The sequence below is a fragment of the Uloborus diversus genome, chromosome 5, assembly GCF_026930045.1.
Source record: "Uloborus diversus isolate 005 chromosome 5, Udiv.v.3.1, whole genome shotgun sequence".
NCBI classification, from domain to species: domain Eukaryota; kingdom Metazoa; phylum Arthropoda; class Arachnida; order Araneae; family Uloboridae; genus Uloborus; species Uloborus diversus.
In genome coordinates this window covers 135349727-135363403 of record NC_072735.1, presented here as the reverse complement: position 1 = coordinate 135363403, position 13677 = coordinate 135349727, and the positions used below count along the sequence as shown (strand labels likewise).

At 31.0% G+C, this 13677-nt stretch overlaps 1 protein-coding gene across 1 annotated transcript in view; it reads right to left on the bottom strand.

Moving 5' to 3' along the window:
• LOC129223153 (nephrin-like) overlaps positions 1–13677 on the bottom strand; it is a 168021-nt gene that overhangs the window by 17965 nt on the left and 136379 nt on the right. The window contains exons 7-10 of the mRNA XM_054857721.1: positions 11861–12157; positions 8616–8906; positions 6743–7030; positions 3220–3519 (exon numbers count right to left, since the gene is read on the bottom strand). Of these exons, the coding sequence (XP_054713696.1) occupies positions 3220–3519; positions 6743–7030; positions 8616–8906; positions 11861–12157 (1176 nt within the window). The remainder of the gene's footprint in view (positions 1–3219; positions 3520–6742; positions 7031–8615; positions 8907–11860; positions 12158–13677) is intronic.

Here is a 13677-nt window from a genome sequence, read left to right as displayed (position 1 = left end):
AATTACTTCACACTAACAAGTAACACTGTTAAAGTACCCCCCTCATTGCAAGGATATTTTTAAATGGTTAAAAACACATTTTTTGGGTAGGGCGTTTAATTATTTTTTTTAAATTTAAATGCATTTAATAATGATGTAAAAGTACATATCTCTGATCAACTGATGATATCGTCGCCTCAGAGCAACAGTACGGTAAGTTACTGTTTCTGGGATTAGATATTTTAGTGTTGTTCTGATGTGACGATATTATCTTAACTTGATTCTGACTTAAACTGCGTGAACTATTAAATAAATCAAACAACTGAATGGACAGAAAATAAACCTGATTTTTCTATATTTTTCCTTTGCATATTACCGATTTCCATTATAAGAGAAGATACACTCAATTCTATCATAGCCTGTCTGTTAATGTTTACAATGCATTTCTGAATCATTTAAAAAAAAAAAAGCGAAAACTAAAAGTTACTGCACAGTTTTAACGCGCTCTTTGGTACAAGCATGTCATTTTTTAAATTAAATAAATGCAGTTAACAAAATTTTATTTTTCTTCCGTCGAAATGATTGTTCGAGGAATAAGCATGATATTTTGTAGAAATTGATATATTGTTATTTTTTAAATATTTTTTTCCAATTTTATTACACTATTAATACTTGACTTTGCTAAAACATTCAAATTTGTAACACAAACGACTCCCACACTGATCCCAGCACATATATAGCTTCTATAATACTACATGACGTTTACACTTAATTTACCAAGCTAGATGAAAGAGGGAACGTCTAATTTGAGCTTCAAGAAAAGTGGAAGAGGGTTTTCTTTTCACTACAGAGAAAAAACACGTTTTAGTAATTAAACGTAAATTGAGACACCTTATTTTTAAAAGGCTAAAAAGTTAAAAAAAAGAAATAAGTGAATAAAACCTGTGCTTGATAATATAAAAGGATCTGAAAAAATTAAGTTTCCCTTTTACTGCATCACATTACAGATTAATGTTAGTGAATTTATGTACATTTTGAGAAAAAAATGAAACAATAAATTAAAAAGTAATATATGAATATGTTTTTTTTACAAATCATTGATGTAGTTTCGTTACAATAACGGTCATAGAAAAATGCATCTAGCTATATAAATTTAATCCTTTTTAACTTCTTTCTACACTTTAGAGTACTCAAGGTACAACCTGTTTTTTATAGTTTCTAAGTAAAATATTCACCAAATAACTCAGGAAAGTCACTTGATGACTAAAAAGGACCAGTTCTTAAAAATCCAAGCGTTTTACGCAGTTTTTTTTTAAATTTCTTATTTCATAATTGGCTTCGTTTCTGACAACCAGCACGCACATAATTAACTACTGAAAAGTGCTAAAACAAAAGGGAATGCAGATAAAATAATAGCTAAAGGACAATTAGCATATAATAAAAAACATGCAAAAAGCGATTAATTTTAGCTCAGTGATATTTGTATGCAAATTCAAGCACCAAACTAACATTCAATGTTTGTGAAAAGGATCCAGAGGAAAAAACAAAAACAAACCAAAACACTATTTTAGCACATAAAACACACAATAGGGTCACATCAAAAATTAAAAACGAATAACTAATCATTGCATTTCAGATCTTTAAAAATATGCAAATGGAGAGTACAAACACTATGTTGCGAGAAAGAATATAAATAAAACACAACGATACTCTAAACATGAAGCTTTTCATTCAGTCAAAACAGGTAATGAAACTGATTAAAAATATTTTGTCAACAAAAACCACACTCAGAGCTGGCGTTTGACTTGATTGTCTACAGCTTGTGCAATGTTTCCAGAAAAAGATTCACACACACATAATTGCGCAATTATACTTATGCACAATCTATGTATTAATTTAAATAAAAAGCACGGATGGACGAAAAAAAAAAAACTAAATAGTCTTATGTGAAAAAGAAAATATTTATAAAGCCTTTACTTCCAACTTACTTCCTGCAGAAATATAATTTATGTGCCCAGAATAACGTATTTAACAAAGATAAGGTGGATTTTTGTTTTTAAATTTATTGTATTTTCAAAATAGGTTTTTGACTCTTCGACTGAAATACTGCCTTGTGTCATTACAAACAACTTTTATGTTGCTCAGTCATTTGCACTACTTAAGCCACACTGGTGAACAAAAGAATCGCACTTCTATGAAAAAATATATTAAGATTTGATGTGATTCGGTTGAACCGCATAGGGTTAAACAATATTTGAAATCTTTAGCATTTCAAATTGTTTTTGACATCAAATGATTGAAACTGAGATTGGATTTTACTTTTTCTGATAGTCAAAAGCAAACTCTGATATTTCAAAGTTACATTTTTTCCAAACTTTCAACAGATACTATCTTCACTACCGACTAGGATTTTTAGACATACTATTCAGCAACCTGCTCTTACTGCATATAAACGTTTAATAAAACTAATTATTAAGATCGAAGAATGGATATGAGTACGTGAAACTGAATAATGATCTATTTGTAACACTACACTTTCGAATGTTTTGGAAAACGCGTCGTTAAAGAGCTTTACAGTTGTGTTAGTGATGTATACAAGTCTCGGAAAAACTCTAATTAAAACAACTGAACCTGATTTATATCTATGTAAATATTTCTGGGCAAAACTACTTGGTTAAACTGAGTCTGTATAAAATGTATATAATTTTTTTTTTTTCTGCGCTCGAACTTGGTTCGAGAAAAAGCTCAAAAATCACAAGATCAGTTAGAAATGTAATGGTTTTATGACCGACGCTAATGCTTCGAAACGAAAATTAATTACAAAAAATAAAACAAAAAAATCAAAGGTGTTATTATTACAACTAATAAAAGAACACTAAAAAAATAATTTCTCATAAAGAGCAATTAATTATAAACGAAAAAAGAAATTAAAATAATGTTTGATGTGTATCATTAATACACGTCAAAACTATCAGGAGAAAATGGTGAGAAATGCTAAGAAGTAAAGTATTGGCTATAAATAAAGCATTTGCAAGTTCAAAATGTTTGGTTATAGTCACCTGTCAGCAAAATTCAATTTCTAACAAGTACAATAAAATTTTTCCCCATTTCTTTCTGAAGAGAAATATTTACGTATTTTTTTTCCCAGTCGGTAGATCGGATAGTGCAATTAAACTTAATAAGGCAACTAATTACACTTCAGAAGTGCAAATTGAAATACAAATGGCGATGTATCCTTGCCTGTTCTCCTCTCGGCCGGGAAAAGTGTTGAAGCAACAATTGCAACTGAATTGCTCTTGCCCTTTGCATTTGCCGCATATAGCACGAGGATGTAGGAGGTGGCCATTCGTAAATTGGGAACGAGGAATATGGGGCTCTCTAAGGAAGTAATATTGGCACTTAGGTTTTCATCCGTTGATGCGTATATTTCCAAGTGAAAGGTTTGTGCTAGGCCACCGTCGTGGCCTTGTTCGCACTGAACCAATAGAGAATCAATCGTTTGGTTCGTAACCATGCAATTTCTCATGGCCGCGGGAGGACCTGAAAGGGAACGCTTCCTTTTAGGATTTAATTGGAAATTAATTTAACGGAGCAAGCAGTTCAAAGTTTTATTAGACAATGCTACAGTTTAATTAAATATTTAGGTAATGTCTAAAATATTCAAACAATTTATACAGGACTTCAGTAGTAAACTCGAAGCATCTTGGTTAAATAATTTTACATGGATTTTATTGGATATTATGGATTGTTATTTTCCCAAATGTAATTTCAGATATTTTTAGTACCGTGCAAGTTTGTGTTCCGAAATATTACGTTAACAGCGAAAAAATATCTTGTGAAAATAATGGTGGAAAAATTTCTTTACAGTTCAGAATTGAATTTAGACCTTTATGTATGTTTACTAAATTAACTATTGTTTTATGGCTTAAACAACGCTGAATACATTGTTTTCTAAAATATTTTTTGGAAAAGTTGACAAATTATATTTAAAGTATTTTAAATACCACATTGTTACTCAAAAAAAAGTCCATTAACAAAACAAATCAGAGAAACTCAACATCATACTTTTGAATCAAAATTTAAGAAAAAAATTCTGTGTTGTATCTGTCACATACCAGTTCCAGATGGCACACCAATATCTTAAACGAACATAATATTGTTTTATGCGAGAGGAAGCAACTCATACTATTTATTTAAATTAAGGCAAATTTCACTCCAGAATTATTCATTTAACTTAATGCAGTTTCAGCATTTGGTTAAGTAAATTCATTGACATATGTGACGTAAGATTTTTGATGTAATAAATCAGATAGGGCATCGGTTTATATTTTTTCCCCGGTGAAAGCTCCACTTGAAAATCTAAGTTGAAACTTTTTAGACATACTATGCAAAATGCGATTTGAGAAATCCCAGAATATTTCAAATTTTGACTGGTACTAGTGTGGGTACTACTTTTTTGAGCTAAAACTGTTCAATTAAAAAGTGAATCGCGAAATGGTTTATAGTACAGAGTACAAATTTGCTTTTTTTTCTTGAAAATACACTGTCAAAGTTCATAAATAAGTGGATTTTATTATTTTTTAAATATTTGTTTCGACGATGAGCAGCAACGTATTTATGAAAGCAATTTTTTCATCTTTTGTCTTATTCATAACATTGAAGAAAAAAAATCGAAGCCACAAAACAGACAGGATTACGGGACACGGAAACATTTTTAAATATTGCTTTCAGTGGACAAAATAACCTGAACAAGACAGCAGTTGTTCAGCAGCATAAATGAGAAAAAAAAATCTCTTAAATTGGATTTGTTTCTTTAAGAACAGTAGTTTAATTTGTATAGCTCATATGTAATGTTTAAGTGCCAAAATTCATAAATTTATAAAAATACTTTAAAAAAAATAACGAAAAGGGTTACATTTGACCATAGTGGCATTCATTAGTTGAGCAGTTTAACAAATATGAAACACTTGTGCACATTCTGTACTATTCTACAGTAGAGGAAGTGGTCTAAATACGGGCCACCCGCTGAAAATAAGGGAAGAGGGTTGTGTCTATTTATAAAAATGGTACCAAATGAATCAACAGAAAGAAGCAAATGCGTAGTGAGCAAATGACCTTGATAGCTTAAGTACGTGCTTTGTCAGGAACTGTTTTACAAGAAACACTCGCTTTTGAAGAACTCAAAACTTTTTGAAGCTTGTACAAGTTTATTTATATCTTTCTAATTTATACAGTGAGGAAAGTGATTTTTACCTTAACACAAAGTAGATTATATGGACTTTCTTTGATGTATTTGATTTGAAATATTTGTTTGTTTAGTATTGTTTTAGTACACCATAAACTTCAAGTACTGAGTGGTCTAAAAACGGGCTACCGATAGTGGTCCAAAAACGAGCTACCCCGTTCTTGGACCACCATTGGTAGCCCGTCTTTAAAACACGCTGTTTTCGATGCTTGAAATTTTTAACTTAATATATTGACTTAAATTAGTCCCATATGAAATATCTCCAACCCCCATTATTTCAAAGTAAAAGAACAATTGTGGTCACAAGAGTGCCAAGACTTGCATCATCACTGAATCACCATACAAAGATAAACTGGCGAAAAGTGTGGAGCGTGCATTGGACAGTACTCGAAAAATTGTGAACGGGGGATCAGTTGCACGTGAAAAAAGAAAACATCCAAAATCTTCAAGTCAATCAACACGCCAAAAAAGAAGTCTCAATGATAGCAATTGGACTCAAAAGGAGATCACTGATCTTCCTACTGATGGCAACGACAAGGATGACGAGTTGGTGGTTCTTGTTTTTGATAAACCTGATGATAGCAACGTAGTATGCATATTTTACAACAGATTCTTTTCAGATGAGAGTACAAGAGAATTGTGGATTCCTTGCTACAAGTCTAGACATCCGAATGTGTGGGATGGAAAAAAAAAGGTTTACTACATTTATAACTTCTGCAACTATAAAATGAAATAAATGATTTTTATTTAGTCATAAATTTTTGAATAAACATTTTCTGCTTTTTATTTAGTTTTTAAGCAATAAAATAATTTTCCCTCAAATGGCCCGTTTTTGGCCACCTCTTGAAAAACGTGATTTTTCGCTTTATTCTGAATTATGAAGCTTTGAAGCACTTAAAACTGGTGTAGTGGTTGTTGAACCCTAAGATCATTTTCATGAATGTTTTTATTTATTGGTACTAAAATTATTTCTTTAGCGTGAACAGGAATATCAGTAAATAGAAAATAAAAGTGGTGGCCCGTTTTTAAACCACTTCCTCTATATTTTTAAAAAACCGTACAATCTTTGGCGCAGTTCAGTTTTATGCGAAATATCGTTACATACTGAATTTCAAAACAACACTCAAGATAATCAAGAAATACATTTTTATCACAAACAATTGAATCATAAATCAGTTTTTATCCCCTCACATTTCAAATGATGAACATATTTATTACACAGTAAAAACAGAAGACAAATTGCCGGGGGTTATTACAATACGTGATATTCCGTTTGTAAGAAAGGAAAGTAAAACCTAAGCAAAAAATTTGATTTATGAAATTGCAAAATTCATTAAACTGTCAAAAGAAAATACATTTTAAATATTCCAAACGCATTTTGACACTTAAACATGCTAAGTGTTTTAAAGAAAGCATATATTTTATTTATTTATTTTTATTTTTTTGAATGTGCACAAAAACACCACTGAGCTAAACAAAGAGGAAAAAAACTATTAAAGTGTTTTAAACTGTACTTACCCACTGGAACAATTCTAAATACGCAAGGCTCCTTTTGTCTTCCTACATCATTCGACCCGAAACAAAGCAAAACCCCGTATCCGAGCATGGCCCTTGGTGTATAAAATACAGTGCTGCTAGTGGCTTCTGAAATAAAATCTTGTAGATCCGCGTTTTCAAGTGTATTATTCAATGTCCATTTAAATCTCACATCTTTTGGGTCGGCATCAACATCACAAGTGACGTTCACAGTTTCGTACCTAGCCACTCCCAAAACTATTCCAGGTTTTGTTTTACAAACTGGTGAATCTGGGGATTAAACAACTACTTTAGAAAATAGTAAAAATTACCTCCGTTTTTTACCGAAAGTAATATATATTTTTCAACAAGCAGATTTTAATATAAACATGTAAAAATAAAAATCATAATAGGTTGGCATAGCCTAGCTATGCGTTTTTATGTAATGTTAATACCTAGATATATTTGCAATATATATTAAGAAAAATAAGGTTGGAAAGCGTTTTCTAACAATATTTCTAGACATGCGAAGAAAATGCATGAATCCGGTTACTGATAACTACGTTTTTCTTCAGACTGTGGACTGTTTGGAAATTAGATGCGCAATGCATCAAACAACTTCAGATTTTTTTTTTCAGTAGGCTTCTTGCAAAATAGTTATAAATGTACTAGCTTCGTTGCATGGGTTACTTCAAAGTCAAGTGACGCGTGTTCAACACGCAGAATAAATTTAAGTGGAAAAAAATCGTATGAAATTTAGCAAATAATATGAGGATATTTTTAAAATCTTTAAATTTGGAAAGTTTTTCCGTTTTAGCAATTTTTAAAACCAGTGATTGACAATCTGGATTATATTAAAGGTACATATTTTTCTCTACAAGCACATCAAATAGAAATATGTTTCAAATTGCATGTTTGTATATTTTTACGAGCAAATGTTCCAAACGCTTAGTTGGTTTTTTGAAGTGGGAAAGAATTTTAAAGTTTTCTTGCTAAAATTTTTTTAAAACTTATTTCACTCTATAATTGTAACAAATGCAGTATCACGAAGTGAAAAAACAGTTTGTTTATTTCCCAAATGTAACTTAGGTAATTACTTAAAAAGTAAGTATATTAGTAATTTTCCATCGCGAGCCATTATTCATTTGTAAAGTAACTGCCTTTAGGAAAAAGCAAAGTCACCCTTTTGGATTAAGAGCTTATACAGGAACATCAAGATATTTGAGAAATGGAAAAAAAAAATATGCTGCTTTAAACTACAAATATGGAAAAAATTAAGGAAGTATCAGCAAGCGGCATTGTTTAAATGAGATTTTACCGGAATCTCTAATGGTATGGTGGAAGGGGGCTGAGAGTACAAGTGTTCAAAAGGTCCCTCCAAAAATACACACTAATAGTAAGCTGCAATGTTATATTATGGACGTTTATTTAGTCATAATAAGAATCAACAGGCATATTTTTATAGCGTGCAGTAATATAAATTGCTTATGGTTATAATATATTTCTGAATATACGGTAATAATCAGAAATTCTACAATTTTACCTAAATAAACCAAAATAATTATTTTTTAATGCTACTACAAATCGGAACATTTAAAAAAAAATTATATCACACGCCTAGTTTAAAAACTAAATTTCATTTTCCTTGCAGACTATTTTCCCTTGCTTCTTTCATTAAGGTTAAATATATTTTCATAAATGTCGGGAACGTGAAATCGACGTAATTATGGACGCTTATTCATGTTTATATGGCTGCTGTAGAGAAGAACAAGTGAACGTTACTAGCTTTATTTTACTTTATATAGTTGTAGCTTTGAAACTAAGACTATATTAAGAATCTGATTTTCGATGATACCAGATATATAAAAGTACTTACATTGAACGTCCAAAAGCACTTCTTCACTTCGACCCTCGCCTTCAGAGTTAACAGCCACACATTGATACATCCCCCTGTGCTCCTTCTTTACCCTCTGCAGAACCAAAGACTGATTGCTAACTATCACACCCGCTGATGTGTTGCTGAAGAGGATCTTGTTTTGGAATCTCCAACTAACATCGTGAACCCAAGGATTAGCTCGGATATTGCAATCGAAGTAGACGTCACTGCCTTCTTTGATAGCAGTGTACTGAATACTGGCTCCCAATGCTAGCCGCAACTCAGGGAGATCTGCGAATCATTTCAATCTAGATTTAGTATGTAAACTCCAGTTATTTAATGTTAAATAACAATTTTCAAAATTGATCGAATGTTAGAATATGAACAGTCACATTGCTTCAGGGGCAACAAGGATCATTTGAGTTTGCAATAATATTCCGTTACAACGAATACCAATACAACGAAATATGCGTTTCAAAGGAACACATTTTCAGTTCTGGTTTTACTTTTATTGTATTGCTTGAATTCCACTGCAGCACGATTTCAGCTTGAACGAAAAAAAAGCGATTCTTTTAATTTCGTTGTAACGGGATGTCTTTGCTATGCCGACGTTTCAACAGAATTAGTGCTTTTATGTGTGGTAATTTATATCTGTAAATCGGTCAATTGATCTGTCTATATGTCAGTTCATCTGTCAGTATGTCAATCTATCTATTCATTATCGAATGGTATGCATCCTGAACTGGTGCAACAAGTTACCATATAATTTAAATAAATACTTTTGTGCATAACAACTAAAATAAGAAATCACAACGTCAAAAAGCGTAAATTGAAGATTATTACAGACACGCGTTTCGGCGTTACCGGGAACACCTATTTTAATGCCAAAAAAAAAAAAGAGTTTATGAAGTCTTTTCATCTATAAGCTCATTTCTTTTGCATTGCAAAATGCGTTCTAGGTAACACCGAAACACGTATCTGCAGTAATCTGCACTTTGTGTTTTCTGACATTGTAAATTCACGTTAACAAATGATGTGCAAGGCACCTTTTCCCTTCGTCTTGCACAAATGTAGCACAATAATTGTACCTACTTTGCTTAAATAAAAAATAAATTTAGAGTTGCTAGTTAAGAGTTAAGTTTAATAGACGTATACATCTTACTTCTTGAATGTATGCCGTAGCAAAGCTGTCAACTACCTTTTTATCAAACTAATTGCTTCTTTCCTTGTTCAAAATGAAATTTATTTAATTTAACTCTACACTTAGGCCATATAAATCCATATGAGAATTTCAAAGTTATTTTAAATATAATTAGTAGTGTAATGCTTAAATGACACGCGATATTTACAGTAGCTAAAAAAACGTAATCTTGTAGCCCTAGTCTATTCTTCAAAACAATGAATGAAACTTTACTTGATATCCAATCTAAAACGTGCCAGCGACCTTCAGCAAAAATATTTGTGCCGAAGAACATCTCCTTACCTAAACAGGAATGTATGCATTCGAAATGAGATTTTCTTTCCAATCTTCAGGAACAAATATTTACCTACTGCCTTTCTTTTTCTATCCAAATAACTGATAATGAAATAACTTTCGGATTAAAGAGTGTTAGGTTGAAATTGCAAAAGCATCAAAGTTTTGTTTAAAGAAGTAAGTTTAGATCTATTATGAGAGTAATTCGTTACGCACTTCGTTTTAAAAACAAAATGAGGACAACTTATTTTAAAGACTTTCGTGTTTCAAAAAATCTGTTTCTTTCCCTTTCACTTTTTTAATGATGTAATTTCCAAAATTAAGGTTTCTAAAGCATTCTTTAAGATTTGTATGCATATGTTCTTAATTGAAATGGGTATATCAAATTACCTGCCAAATAATTTGGATTAAATGTCACATTCATTAGGTTGTTACATAAAAAATAACAGCACTTTTGTTTGATATTTTTTAATGATACTACTACTTTTACAGATCAGCATATGTAGGTAAAAAAATCAAATTATAATTTTTTTTTTGTTCATGAGTAAGATTTTAAAATGCTAGATGTAGAAGTAAATTTATATTTAGGAAACTGCAATGTGTATGTGTGTTAGGACGATTTGTCATCCTCTTTCTGGAAGCAAATACATTTTTATTTCTAAGCATGCATAAATAATAGTGATTAAAATAACTGTTCCGTGATAGATATTTCGTTGTTTAGACAGACTAAATTTAACAATGAATACTTAATTACGAAAGCGTAATACAATAATCGGAAAATGATCATGTTTCAATTAGTACGTAGGACTTACTGTTGGAAATAGTGGCTAACATAGGATTTAATATGACGGAAAATATGATAATTTCTGTTAAGGTAACCGCAACGATACGACTTAGTGGTAATGTATTAAATGCACCAATGCCATTTGATATAAGTAAGGAACAAAAAAAAAAAAAAAAAATACGCAAACGACGTTCAAAAAAAAAAAAAAAAACGATGCAATCGTACAGGTTCAGGTATTAGTCCCGAAATTAAAAAAAATGAATTATACCTGCAGTTAATTTGCTATCGTGAACTTTCTTGTCTTTGTACAAATGCAATTTGTGGGACAGTAATAAGATATAGTAATGACAAACACGTGATATTTATTTAGATCGCGGACGTGAAAAAAATATATACACGTGGAGTAACTTATGTATTAATGCATCATTAAAGGAGAATAAAGTAGTAACATCAAAGCAAAAGAATAATCAATTAAAAGTACTGTTATGAGCAGTAAAGAAATGCAAAAGATTAATAATAGAGATACTACGCAATAACATTTACAACAGGCGTCTTAGGGGTGCCTGTAAAAAGGAGCTTAAAGAAATATTTACACACTTCGTTTCTTAATTCAAACAGGCTTTGCGATTAGGAAACAGATGTAAAACAGTGACAAAATTATTATCCACTCATGCAAATTTGTATAGTAATTTTTTAGCAACAAAATTAACGAAACTTAAAACTTATATGATAAATGATGACGACGATGACTATGTTTTACACTATTAATATTATTAAAACCATTATAGAAAAAAAATATTTTTTTAAATGCTGACTATAAAATACAGAAATGAAAAGTCGAGATGAGTAGTAATAATAATAAATGAATTATTAATAAAAATATAAAAATGTATAATTATTAAAAATAATCATAACTCTATTTTGTTTCACTGTGGAATGAAGAGTTTAAAAATAACGTGGTATCTAAACATAAATACAAGTACTTACAGTGAACGGTTATTGTTTTTGTTTCATCGATAGTGCTATGCGGTAAAGAAGGATTTTCAGCTGTGCAGGTGAACTTTTTACCATGATCATCAGCAGTGGGAACAAAAGTATAGGTGCTAAGGGTAAGATTTCCGTTATCTGATATAATTTCGTTTCCTGTCTGAATTTTTTGACTGCCTTTCCACCACGTTATAAGTGCTCCAGGTCTTGATCCAGTCGATTCACACTCCAGCATGACAGTTGTTCCAGCCGATAGATGGTGAGGCGGGCTTATGATTCGAACATCTAAAGGTTTTACTAGAATAAATACAAAAAATAAAGCTATATATTATGCTGTTTGAAACACGTTAGAAAAAAGTTTTTGCAGAGTTACTACTTAATGTCACTTACTACATAAATGTTAAGATGTGTACAAGCTCTTTTTACTGCGTTACTATGCTAAAACTAACGGATATACAGAAACTAAAAGAAAACTGAACTAAAAACCAGTTTTTAAGAAAAAAATACGGAAAATATATAAAACTTCCGCAAATAATACAATTTTTTAATTGTTAAAAATGTACAATATCTTTCAGCCTTCGGATTTTGCGATAAAATCGAACTGCAATATCCTGATTTATAAATATCCTCTTTAGATCTATTTGACTTAGTGGTGGTATCAAAAATGTCCCAAGCAGTCTTATGATCTGCAAAGTAAAATCATCCCCTTAACTTACCGCAACAACGTATCTTGGACTGCCTGTGATTGGACAAGAAAGACGTTCTGGCTGGTGTAATTTTTCAAAATGCGTAAAACATGAACATCGTTTAGCATTGCTGTAACAGGGGGTTGCGAGAAAGTAATTAATATTTGATTTGATGCCAAGTCAGAGTTTTTTCTGCATGATAATAATTAGAGTTTACGCAATAGGCATTAGTTTTTTCTTCTTTTTTTTAACATTTTTAGTTTTTTTTGTGTAAAATGCCTTTTCGTTTTGATTTGTTCTTATTGCAGTACTACTTTACAAAAGAGTTCAGTGCTCCGAATAGAAATGTGCTTCACGTACCGATTAATGTAAGTAACGTTTAGAGGTATGTTTCTATATTTATATTGAGTTCATATCTCTATCAAATGGTTTAACGTTAAAAACTTTTCAAAATTAAATATATTGCACAACATTTTTCTTTTTTTTTAAATGAACGAAAGAAAAAAAAAGAAAAACTCTTTAACGCCACATCATTTTATCAAAATTTAAACCCGAGGAGGCGTATAATTTAATTCTAGAATGGAAAAAAAATCTGAAACTCGCACGAAATACCAAAATGAAACGTCGACGTACGACACATTTCCTCTTCACTTCAAATAATTCCGGAATTTTAACATTTTTCAACTTTCTTTTTTTTTATAGTTTCATATTTAGAAACGCTGCCATTTGAAATAAATTCTAGATGATGCGATTTTGATCGATCCTTCGAGTTCCAATCAGGGTTAGGATGAGTAAAAGTACTTCGAAAAATATTACATGAAATATCCGCCAGAAAAGTGTCGTAAAAGTAAGTGCAACTTGAAAACTTTTGTAATTATTCTAATAGCTTCGCGTTTTTACCCATTATTGGTGAAATTTATTATCCATAGTGTCTTTACTTTCTTTTGTAAAACGTGTTTGGTCGACTTTAAAGCAATTTTATTAGTACGTGTTACCCTATATTGTTGAATAGAGGAATTGTAAAAATTGTGCTAATTTTTCCTTTTGAAAATCTGTCTGCAACCAAAAAAGTGATTGCACAACAAAACTAATTCTGATAGATTTTTGAACGATGATTTCAGGAAAAATCGT